General features: G+C 51.4%; 2 protein-coding genes across 4 annotated transcripts in view; one reads left to right on the top strand and one right to left on the bottom strand.

Annotated features, from left to right (window-relative positions):
- Nucleotides 1-331: 331 nt before the first annotated feature.
- xrcc3 (X-ray repair complementing defective repair in Chinese hamster cells 3) lies at nucleotides 332-10,046 on the bottom strand. Of its 2 annotated transcripts, none has more exons than XM_038727123.1 (7): nucleotides 9,846-10,046; nucleotides 7,799-7,936; nucleotides 7,518-7,715; nucleotides 7,263-7,417; nucleotides 6,975-7,175; nucleotides 936-973; nucleotides 332-846 (listed from the first exon to the last, which is right to left on the bottom strand). In XM_038727123.1, exons 1-7 carry the CDS (start codon nucleotides 9,898-9,900, stop codon nucleotides 624-626), a joined length of 1,008 nt encoding a protein of 335 aa, XP_038583051.1. In that variant the 5' UTR covers nucleotides 9,901-10,046; the 3' UTR covers nucleotides 332-623. The 2 variants fall into 2 exon arrangements, with proteins under 2 accessions (XP_038583051.1, XP_038583050.1); XM_038727122.1 differs by having other exon boundaries at nucleotides 6,975-7,187; nucleotides 9,846-10,043.
- A 251-nt stretch (nucleotides 10,047-10,297) lies between these two features.
- The window catches only part of brf1b (BRF1 RNA polymerase III transcription initiation factor subunit b), a 49,276-nt gene continuing 47,773 nt past the window's right edge, over nucleotides 10,298-11,800 (top strand). Inside the window, exon 1 of one of the 2 annotated variants that reach the window (XM_038727107.1) lies at nucleotides 10,298-10,485. The gene's annotated coding sequence lies outside the window, so the exon portion shown is untranslated. The remainder of the gene's footprint in view (nucleotides 10,486-11,800) is intronic. The other variant, XM_038727108.1, reaches the window with a different exon arrangement.

Raw genomic sequence — 11,800 nt, 5'->3', positions numbered from 1 at the left:
CTTTGTTGTTGAAATGTGCTGTAAATAAACTTACCTTCATCTCTTCTGAATTCAGAGGGAAAATCTTTTTAAAAGCTTCTTTGTTCCTGAGGGGAACCAATAAAATACTGGAGCAGCAACATGAGACCGACCAATCAGAGCCCAGGAAGCATCCCCGAGTGAACAGCAGGATCATTCACTGTAACAGCTTCCATGCTTTTATTTTGAAGGCGGCTGCTCCAGGCGTGCCGACAGCAGCATGACGTCATGTTGTTATCTTTTGGGGGGGGCCGATTGTAATCACAATAAATCATGTGACTCCTGCTGAGTTGGAAGAAGCCAGGACGCGGAGCCGAGAGTGAAACTGCAGTTTTATTATCTGAACACACGACTTATACACAGGAAGTACTGGCAGTACCAAAACGTACTGATATGAAGTATTACTCAGACAGGGAGGAGACTGCTGCTACTCACAGGTGTACTCCACCGCAGTACTACAGTACTCTAACAACACAGAACCACTTACCCCGCCGCTCGGAGGCGGCGCTCTGCCGGGTGTCCACAGCGTAAATAACTCTGTTTATTAACCGTCTCCGGTTTTACATGTTCCCTCGTGTTAACAGGGACTCTGGTACGGACTCAGTCTAGCTGTCAGGGTTCAGGACTCCCCGGACCCCCTCCCTCCAGACGCCGGCGTCTCGCCCGTCTCGGGCCAGATGAGGAGCGAACGCCACCTCCAGCCTGCGGAGGGCGCTGTGCTGGTCGCCACGGGCGACCGTCCCCTGAAGGCGCCGCATCATCAGCCGAACCGTCACCTGATTGGCCCAGGCCAACCCCAGCGCCGGGGCTACGTTGGAGGACAGAGGGCTGAGAGAGAGAGAGAGAGAGAGACTTAAGCACAGCGTCCGGTCTGAGAGCCGATCCAGCAGAGAACTGAAGGAAGGAAATGCCTTTACCCCAAACTGTGGTCCGAGCTGCTGAAGACATCCGTCACCTGCAACACAGAGCGAGAGGCGGAGGTTAAAGGGGCGGGGCCTGCAGGCAGAGGTTAAAGGGGCGGGGCCTGCAGCCTGCAACACAGAGCGAGAGGCGGAGGTTAAAGGGGCGGGGCCTGCAGGCAGAGGTTAAAGGGGCGGGGCCTGCAGCCTGCAATACAGAGCGAGAGGCGGAGGTTAAAGGGGCGGGGCCTGCAGGCAGAGGTTAAAGGGGCGGGGCCCGCAGCCTGCAATACAGAGCGAGAGGCGGAGGTTAAAGGGGCGGGGCCTGCAGGCAGAGGTTAAAGGGGCGGGGCCTGCAGCCTGCAATACAGAGCGAGAGGCGGAGGTTAAAGGGGCGGGGCCTGCAGGCAGAGGTTAAAGGGGCGGGGCGGTCACATCTTTATTTCACCGTTAAACTACTTGGAGATGAAATACAGCAAAATCTGCAATTTTCAGCGTCTCCTGGTGAAAACAGCGGTTTTAATGCAGTAAGGCGGATTATAACGCACCTGGAATGTAGTTCCTGTTTAAATGTTCACTTTTATTGGGAGACGTTCTGAGAAGTTCCAAATAACAAACATTGAAATATTGATAAAAACAGTGACCATCACTTGAGAACAGAGCGTCCCACGCTGACGTGGGGGGGGGCGTCTGTCCCAGCAGGACAATCCAATATTTAGCATCATGTTCATCAGGCCCTGATCCTGGGGCAGCGAGTTTAAAAAAAACCTACAACGCTCTCAACTCTGTCGGGCTCAGAGAACGCAACGGTGGGGTTGGCGGGGGCTCTTCCTCGGATTCAAAAGAACGCTCAGCGGGGAACTTGACACCAGAACCTGGTGTCAGACCGGCCACATACCAACGGCCTTTGTGTTCGAGTATCACTGCAGACGGACTCTGGATCGTTACCGACCCCGACCTCCGTCAGGCCAACGGCCACATACGGAGGTCATAACCACCCCTGACATCTACGGGTGCCCGGCGAGCTCTTATGGACCTACACCGCCACCACCGGACTGGTCCTCCCTCTGCTGATCCCATACGCTTACGATTCCCGTACGATTGTTGGGCTTCTGTAAATATCATCACAGAGTACGTCTAGACCTGCTCTTTATGAAAAGCGCTGTGAGATAACTGTTGTTGTGATTTGGCGCTATATAAATAAAGTTGAATTGAACTGAATACGCGTGTACATGTCCCGCCCTCATTTCAAAATCTATGTTTTGTCCCCCTCACTTTTTTGAGTTGGCTCATAGCCGGGCGGTTTACTATGAGCAACCAGTCAATCGAGCACACGCTGCGCATCAGACATCATTAAGTTGAAAGGCGACAAAAATCACGCAGCCTGTAGAAAACATGCTCAGAAGGCAAAGGGAGAAGAAAGGAGTTCGCTGGAGGCAGCTGCAGCAAAGCGCCTCAATATTACCTTTCTTCTGTCCCTGCAGACAGCAGCGGGGACGCCTGCTGCGGGGACGCCTGCTGCGGGGACGCGTTACAAGTAACGCCATTTTACAAAATACATAAATAAAATAAAAAAGTAACTGGCACCTTTTCATGTTCCTTTTTTAAACTGTAGCCTACTTTTACTCTTTACTGCAGTGTTTTCTGTGGGCCAGTAATCTACTTTCCAGTCTGATCTGCTTCGTGAGCCCAATGAGCCGCCAGCCAGGCCGTGTGCCGTCACGCAAAGGAGACGGGCGCTTCTCACAGAGATGAATGAACATTTAGAAAATCTGGCAGATACTGAAACAAGTGAAACCCAGTGAGGAAGGAAAATAATTATTGATAATTATTAAACAGAAATAGCTAAAGATCATCAGCCAGCAAAGCAAACTGCATTCCCTAGAAATAAGCTGTGGCAGCTGTTTCTAACCTGATGAACAGCAGATGAAGTATATTATTATACGTACACATGAGGAGGTTTGTCATCGGTTTTCTTTGAGTCTACCTGCCTCTGGCCAGCAGCACCAGTACTAGTGCCGTCATGGTGAACTTGAGACAGACAGCAGAACAGAGTCCGAGCAGCAGTTTGATGATATGGATTATTTATCTACTCGAGGGCTCAGCTGAAGTGAGTACTTTGAGTTAGAGAGGTCTCTAGTTTTGAAAATGTATTTTAAAGGCTTGTTTACTTACAGTGAGGAAAATAAGTATTTGAACACGCTGCTATTTTGCAAGTTGTCCCACTTAGAAATCATGGAGGGTCTGAAATTGTCATCGTAGGTGCATGTCCACTGTGAGAGACATAATCTAAAAAAACAAATCCAGAAATCACAATGTATGATTTTTGAACTATTTATTTGTATGATACAGCTGCAAATAAGTATTTGAACACCTGAGAAAATCAATGTTAATATTTGGTACAGTAGCCTTTGTTTGGTCAAATGTTTCCTGTAGTTTTTCACCAGGTTTGCACTGCAGGAGGGATTTTGGCCCACTCCTCCACACAGATCTTCTCTAGATCAGTCAGGTTTCTGGGCTGTCGCTGAGAAACACGGAGTTTGAGCTCCCTCCAAAGATTCTCTATTGGGTTTAGGTCTGGAGACTGGCGAGGCCACGCCAGAACCTCGATATGCTTCTTACAGAGCCACTCCTTGGTTATCCTGGCTGTGTGCTTCGGGTCATTGTCATGTTGGAAGACCCGGCCTCGACCCATCTTCAATGCTCTAACTGAGGGAAAATCTGGCAATACATGGCCCCGGTCATCCTCTCCTTAATACAGTGCAGTCGCCCTGTCCCATGTGCAGATAAACTCCCCCAAAGCATGATGCTACCACCCCCATGCTTCACAGTAGGGATGGTGTTCTTGGGATGGTGCTCATCATTCTTCTTCTTCCAAACACGGTTAGTGGAATTATGACCAAAAAGTTCTATTTTGGTCTCATCTGACCACATGACTTTCTCCCATGACTCCTCTGGATCATCCAAATGGTCATTGGCAAACTGAAGACGGGCCTTGACATGTGCTGGTTTAAGCAGGGGAACCTTCCGTGCCATGCGTGATTTCAAACCATGACGTCTTAGTGTATTACCAACAGTAACCTTGGAAACGGTGGTCCCAGCTCTTTTCAGGTCATTGACCAGCTCCTCCCGTGTAGTTCTGGCCTGATTTCTCACCTTTCTTAGGATCATTGAGACCCCACGAGGTGAGATCTTGCATGGAGCCCCGGTCCGAGGGAGATTGACAGTCATGTTTAGCTTCTTCCATTTTCTAATGATTGCTCCAACAGTGGACCTTTTTTCACCAAGCTGCTTGGCAATTTCCCCGTAGCCCTTTCCAGCCTTGTGGAGGTGTACAATTTTGTCTCTAGTGTCCTTGGACAGCTCTTTGGTCTTGGCCATGTTAGTAGTTGGATTCTTACTGATTGTATGGGGTGGACAGGTGTCTTTATGCAGCTAACGACCTCAAACAGGTGCATCTAATTTAGGATAATAAATGGAGTGGAGGTGGACATTTTGAAGGCAGACTAACAGGTCATTGAGAGTCAGAATTCTAGTGTTCAAATACTTATTTTCCTCACTGTATGTACTTCTCAAGAATGCAGGAATAAAGTGCTTTGACCGGAGAGCCGACCAGGGACAAACTCCTGGGCCACTTGTTCGCCTCCGTCTGTGACCAAACATGTGGCAGGCGGTGAGCATTAAAAATAAAAAAAACCCAGAGCATTTCAGCGTCCCCCCCAGGTTCAAAGTCGCTCCAGTCGACAAAGATTTTGGCAGCATCCAAAGTGCAGATAAAGCTAAAGCGCTTCCTCCTCTCGCCAACTCTGGCCACTCGACTGTCCATCTTATACCCACACGTCCAGCCGGCCTCAACGTAAGACAGTGTTGCAGTGGACTGAGGACAGTGGAGAGACCTTTAGAGGCTGCTGTCCAGTACTGACTGGAGCATTTTCCACACTCTGGAGTTAAATGAAACTCAAACAATTACTGACTATCTTAACTTCTGTGTTGATAATGTTGTCCCCAACAAGGATGTTTTGCACAATAAGCCATGAATCACAGAGGAGGTGAAAGCCTGAATTAACAAAAAGAAGCTGGCCTTCAAAAACAAGCAGCACAAAAGGAACTAAACATGATGCTGAGGAAGCCTGAGAAACTCAGAGAGAGGCCACTGAACAGAACTCAATGAAAAACATCAGCAACATGAACTCTAACAAAGCCTTGAATGACGGGGTCAGAGCTGATGATTTAACTTCGAAGATATGATGTACTGAACGACTGAATGATTCCAGGTTATCAGAAAACTGACACTTTGCAGGTACAGTCAATCTTCAGCAAAGTTGTCAACAAGAAATCTGTAGGTCCAGATGGTTTGCTGGCCGCATTGTTTAAAATGTGCTCATCAGAATCCGGTGTACTGTGGACGCTCTCATTACAGCGTCTCATTTAATAAGGAAGCACTTAGAAGACTCCGACACGTTGTGCACACGTTGAAGGTTATGGGAAAGAAAGACTACACTTCCCTTCAGACCATCTTCTAAAATATGGTAGTCTCCCAGGCTCAGAAAATTCTGAAGGACCCTTCCCATATTCTGCACTGAATACGGTTGTAAAAGTAACTGCTATCCTAGCTGTCCTTTATCCCAACTTCCACAGCGCTCCTAAACAAACCATCTGCACGGAACATGGCGTGCCTTTCCGGCACTTTCTTCATTTTTAAGCATAGTTTAATATTGATTGGTCGCTTGCACTAGTGTTTTTTATCAACCAGGTCTTCTGTGAGTTTTTCTTTTTAATATAGAATTGTGGTGGATGTACTTTTACTGTGGATATATTGTTTTCTGCTTTATGTGCTCAAGTGCAACTGAATATAATACTTCATTGGTTTATATCACTCAGGTTCTACTTCCCTTGTAATTAATTGTGGACAGGGGCAGGGTCTCTGATACTTGTGCAATGTAATGTAAATGTATGGTGCGGACTGCACGATGTCCGTGAATGTAAAGTCCACATGTGTTACTGTTGCTTACTGCTGCCTCAAGCACTGATGCCCAAGACAAATTTCCCTTCGGGGCCAATAAAGTTGATCTTATCTTATGTCGATCCATCTGTCGCCCTCAGTCAGAAGGTACCGACATGTCAAACCATGTTTCAGCTCTTAAATAGTCATCCCACTTCTGCTGGCCAACACGCCAAACTGTGGAGTGCAGGGAGGGGTCCGGGTTGGTGGTCGCATGCACGTTTGACTCGAGCATGGAGGAAGCTCTTATGACCAAGGTCATTAAACACCAACCACTCCTAAACACCGTCTCAGAACCAGGGTACAGGAGTCGACTACTTGTCTTCGTATTTGGCAGCTTAGGACTCAGGCTGCACGTTAGAGGGCTCCAACAGCTGGGGACGCCCGAACAGAGGCTGAACAGCTGGCTAAGGACTGTGCTCTGTGTGCTATCATCAGCAGAAACGCTGGTACTTGTATGCTGTGTTGTGAAGATCTGTGTCTGCTATTGGTCCAAGACTTTGTTCATGTAACTACCTGCACCTAAAATACATGTTTTTAAAATTTACTGTGGCCAGCCTAAGGCCTTTCACATTGTGGCCAGCCTAAGGCCTTTCACATTGTGGCCAGCCTAAGGCCTTTCACATTGTGGCCAGCCTAAGGCCTTTTACTGTGGCCAGCCTAAGGCCTTTTACTGTGGCCAGCCTAAGGCCTTTCACATTGTGGCCAGCCTAAGGCCTTTCACATTGTGGCCAGCCTAAGGCCTTTCACATTGTGGCCAGCCTAAGGCCTTTCACATTGTGGCCAGCCTAAGGCCTTTCACATTGTGGCCAGCCTAAGGCCTTTCACATTGTGGCCAGCCTAAGGCCTTTCACATTGTGGCCAGCCTAAGGCCTTTTATTGTGGCCAGCCTAAGGCCTTTTATTGTGGCCAGCCTAAGGCCTTTCACATTGTGGCCAGCCTAAGGCCTTTCACATTGTGAAACAAGCATTGTGAAGCAAAAACAAAAGTGTTGCCTTTATAATTTTATTCAGTGTATTTGTGTCCCTGTGATAGTTTCTTTTAAGTGGATTTACCTGGTTGATGCAGAGGACGGGTGTGGTGAACTCCTGGCTCAGGTGGTGCAGTGTGGAGGAGAAGGTGAGCAGCTGTTTGCTCCTCTCCAGCCAATCAGCAGCCTGGAACTCAGACCTGAACAGAGCCGCCACAGAGTCGACCACCAGGAGCCGGACCAAACCCCGAGCCAGCAGGAGGGGGACCCGGCGGGACAGACACACCTGCAGGGAGTCCTGCAAGTAAAGAAACCACCTGTCAGTCTATAATGAGCCCAGGTCTCTGATCAGAGGTCAGAGGAGCGGACTCACCAGATCAGCGGCGTGCTCGATGTAAACGTGGTCACTGAACCGGAGGCTGCTGATCAGGGATGGGGGGACATCAGGACGCAGACAGGACTGACCTGAGATCAGCTGCTGCAGCCGCCTGATGGGAAACGTGTCCTCGGTGCAGATGTACACGGCTCCTGTAAACCCAGAAACGCCACGTTACAGAGGAGACGACCCGCATGGACCTGACCGGGCCGTCAGAGGCGGGGCATGTAATCCGGGCCCCGGCGGACTGACCTGAGTCCAGTCCCCCGTGCTCCGTGGGGTACTGTGCGGACAGACAGAGCTGCAGGGCCAGCTGGGTCTTACCCGCCCCGCTCTCTCCTGCCAGCTCGGTGACGCCCCCCACAGGAAGACCCCCCCTCAGCAGCTGGTCCAGCACGGGACAGCTCACGCTGAGTCTGAGGCCGGACTCCCCACCACGGAGCAGGAGGGCTGCAGACACACAAGCACAGGTTAGTACACGCCGTGACATCACACTGTGGCGGCCAATCACACTGCATTATTACTGGTCCCACCTGGGATGGGAGGGTGCCGTCTGCAGGCCGTGGCGGCGGCGGCGAGCAGCTGCTGGGTGTCTGAGCGGGACAGACCGGTGAGTCTCTGCAGATCCGGACCGGAAACACACAGGGCGTCCCTGACGGACCTGACGTTAGCTGGAGGGGGAAACAAGGTAACCATGGTAACCATCACACGATCAAAAAACCACTTCCGCCGTCATGTCCCCGTGGTCAGTGTGATGAGGGGAGTAATCTGCACGCCGCTCTTCAATCTAGACGTCAAGATGGCGAGTTTTTTCCTGGAGTTCTACTAAAGCAGCAGGGGACACAGCTGGAGGGGAGGCGGCCTCGCGGTGACCCGGATCAGACAAACCAGGGATGAACGATGGAGCCTCAAACAATCTGGAACAAGTCGATAACCTTAGCTCGTAGTTCTTACCGGTCGAAGAAAAGAAACGCCAAACTGAAACGTGACCGGGTCACACCAAAACTTTGAGACCAGAATGTTTTTCTACCGCCCGTCTTCCCGCAGTGTTTCCCACAGAATGACAGCGTAACTGTGGCGAGCGCGGCGGCGGCTCTCCGATGATACTAACCCATCAGTACGCAGCCTGGTCGGCTGTCAGTGTGTTGGGGGGGCAGAGAGGGAGCGAACATGCTCGCATATCAAATTCACATTTTCCCATCTTAAATAGTAAAAAACCTGTGTGTGGCGGTCAGCGCTGCTGATGTCGAGGGCCGCCACCAATAAATGACTGTATGTGAAACACTGTACTGGATATCACCCGCCATGTTAGCCAGCAAACAGAACGGACGGTAACGTCGGGAGTGACGTAATAAATGTTGATGGATTAAATAATATTTATTTTGCTGCATTCGAAGAAATAGATTTAAAAACAAAACTGAGAAGTTATCTGTCTCGATGATGAACTCCTGCACGTTAACAGCGTTAACAGAGTCTCTCCACAGACCCGGGTTCTCTGACAGGTCCGGAGAAAATTACCAGACTAACGTCGCTGGTAGGATCCCTTCAGACCGTAAGGTCGACGCGTCAGCCTACGCAGCGTGATCGAGAGGTCAGCACGCCGTCTGTGGCTGGGTTAGGACAGACGGACCGGCGGGACAGTCGAGCGGCCGCCGACAGTGACCGCCGTGACGGCGTCGGGCTCCGCTGTGGGCAGCGCTCGCTCGGTCCAGTCTGTCCTTCGCTAAGTGACGGTAATAAGGGTTAGGGGTCTGGGCTGGAGGCCACGTGGCTGTTGTCACCCACCAAACACTGAATCTAATAACACAGTAAACCAACATCTCTCAGGCGAATTCATTTCAACTTTAACTCTTTCCAAGCAGAAGACGGCTGCATTTTCCCAAACCAAACTTTAAAGCAGGTCAAATAATTCCTGTTTTTCCTCAAAGAAAGTGTTTATTTTAAATAAATTTATGGTTAACAGGAAAGAGCGCAGGCCGGCTGACAGGAACGTCCAGGAGCACCAAAGACCATGTCCTGGAGGACTATAAAGACCATGTCCTGGAGCACCAAAGACCATGTCCTGGAGGACTAAAGACCATGTTCAGGAGCACCAAAGACCATGTTCAGGAGGACTAAAGACCATGTTCAGGAGCACCAAAGACCATGTTCAGGAGGACTAAAGACCATGTTCAGGAGCACCAAAGACCATATCCTGGAGGACTAAAGACCATGTTCAGGAGCACCAAAGACCATATCCTGGAGGACTAAAGACCATGTCCAGGAGGACTAAACACCATGTCCTGGAGCACCAAAGACCATGTCCTGGAGCACCAAAGACCATGTCCTGGAGGACTATAAAGACCACCTCGAAGCCCGTTGCAGAACGTTGCGAGGAAACATGTCTTTCAATTAGAAAACGTTGCAAAACGTTTTGAGATTGAACTCGGCCCTGGTCTAACAGAAGCCGATGGCTTCACTCCAGCACCTGGTCTGGGGGAACGTGTCGAGTCCTGGTCTGTGAGGTCCGTGTGTTTGAGGCTCCGCGGAGAAATGTTAAAGTGTGACATTTCTGAACGCAGTCTGGCCCGTTAACGTTACCTCTCCTCACGGCTGCGGTGATCCTGGGGTGGAGGTCCAGCTGGTCCCAGTCCATGTCCCGGCCGAGGACATGCTGTCCTCGCGGCTGCTGCGGTCACAGGCGGCGTCCGGGGTCCGGATAGCCGCTTTATTCCGGATCAAACCTGATGAAGCTTCTTGGTTCGGGTCTTTCAGTCCGGACAGCTTCACCTACCCGCCGAAACACGCCACGTCATCACGCGCCGCCGGGAGGAACCATTTCCCCGGGTCTGGGGGGGGGGCGGGTGGCGGTCCCGGTTTAAACGTTAGACCCAGTCCGTTTTAATAATGTTACAGCTACACGTGAACTAGACTCGGTAATACTAATTAAATATTTACGTTCCGGGTCCAAGTTATAAAAACCAACACTTTAATATTTCAGTCCTGAATCAAGAGACTCCCCCGCGCGCTCCGGTCCCTGTGACGTCACTGCACTGCGCCAGAGCAACAAAACAACCCCCCCCAAAACACCGATCAGACCTGATCCGGGATCAACAACCGGTACCGGTCCGTGAGTTCTGTCTGAAAGAAGAAATGGACTCGGCCCTGACGGTCCCGCAGAGTTTCTAACCGCCGGACCGGATCACCGAGTTCACCGGGAGAGTCCGCCACAGAGATCCCGGTGAGTTCATCTGCTTTGGTTTTCAGTTTACTTCCAGACACCGGCGGAAAACACCGGGGCCCAGTCCTAATGTCCCCCTAACCCTGAGCCCTGAGCCCTAAACCCTGAACCCTGAACCCTGAGCCCTGAGCCCTAAACCCTGAACCCTCACAGACTTCACTGACGTCACTTGGAAAGTGGCTCAAAACGCCGCGGGACAGAACTTTATCACCGTGAAGACGCTGAAACACGCTTTTTATTTGATGTCTTTGCCTGAAGTCCTGCAGAGTGGAGGAGAGGGAAATGTCAATATATATTTGTAATAATCATCAAAACACGATACTTGGTCAAACAGCCTCATCAAGTAGAAAGTAAATAGTTGAATAAACTCGGTGTGTACTGAGGTGGCAGCTTTCCTCTGACTTCATGTGTTCTGTGCAGCATCTTAAGAAAACTTTAAACCATGGTAACATCTGCTGTCGATGCTTGTTTGTTTACTGTTTTCTTCTTCTCTTATAAAGCGGATTTACCGTGATACTCGCTTCATGTCATACCGCTATCAACTGTGGGCAGAGTCTGCAGAAACTAAGACAAGGGTCTATAAAGGGCTCAGAATGTCAGCAACCCTCACGGACTTCCCGGGAACGCGCATCAGAGTCTGAGTCTGAGAGGGGGGACATTGGGATTGGGCCACTTTCCAAGTGACGTCAGTCAAGTCCGTGAGGGCTCATGGGCTGGAGGGGCTGGAGGGCTCAGGGCCTGGAGGGCTCAGGGGCTGGAGGGCTCATGGGCTGGAGGGGCTGGAGGGCTGAGGGACTGGAGGGCTCAGGGCCTGGAGGGCTCAGGGGCTGGAGGGCTCAGGGGCTGGAGGGCTGGAGGGCTGAGGGCCTGGAGGGCTGGAGGGCTGAGGGCCTGGAGGGCTGAGGGCCTGGAGGGCTCATGGGCTGGAGGGGCTGGAGGGCTGAGGGACTGGAGGGCTCAGGGCCTGGAGGGCTCAGGGGCTGGAGGGCTCAGGGGCTGGAGGGCTGGAGGGCTGAGGGACTGGAGGGCTCAGGGGCTGAGGGCCTGGAGGGCTGAGGGGCTGAAGACTCAGGGGCTCAGGGGCTGGAGGGCTGGAGGGCTCAGGGGCTGGAGGGCTCAGGGGCTGGAGGGCTGGAGGGCTGAGGGACTGGAGGGCTCAGGGGCTGAGGGCCTGGAGGGCTGAGGGACTGGAGGGCTCAGGGGCTGGAGGGCTGGAGGGCTGAGGGACTGGAGGGCTGGAGGGCTGAGGGACTGGAGGGCTCAGGGGCTGAGGGCCTGGAGGGCTGAGGGGCTGAAGACTCAGGGGCTCAGGGGC

This window comes from Micropterus salmoides, unplaced genomic scaffold (assembly GCF_014851395.1).
Source record: "Micropterus salmoides isolate LMB-PRFRI ecotype aquatic unplaced genomic scaffold, ASM1485139v1 Ms_hic_scaffold_18, whole genome shotgun sequence".
Lineage (NCBI taxonomy): Eukaryota > Metazoa > Chordata > Actinopteri > Centrarchiformes > Centrarchidae > Micropterus > Micropterus salmoides.
Note: the sequence above shows the minus strand (reverse complement) of the source record. Positions and strands in the feature narration are given on the sequence as shown.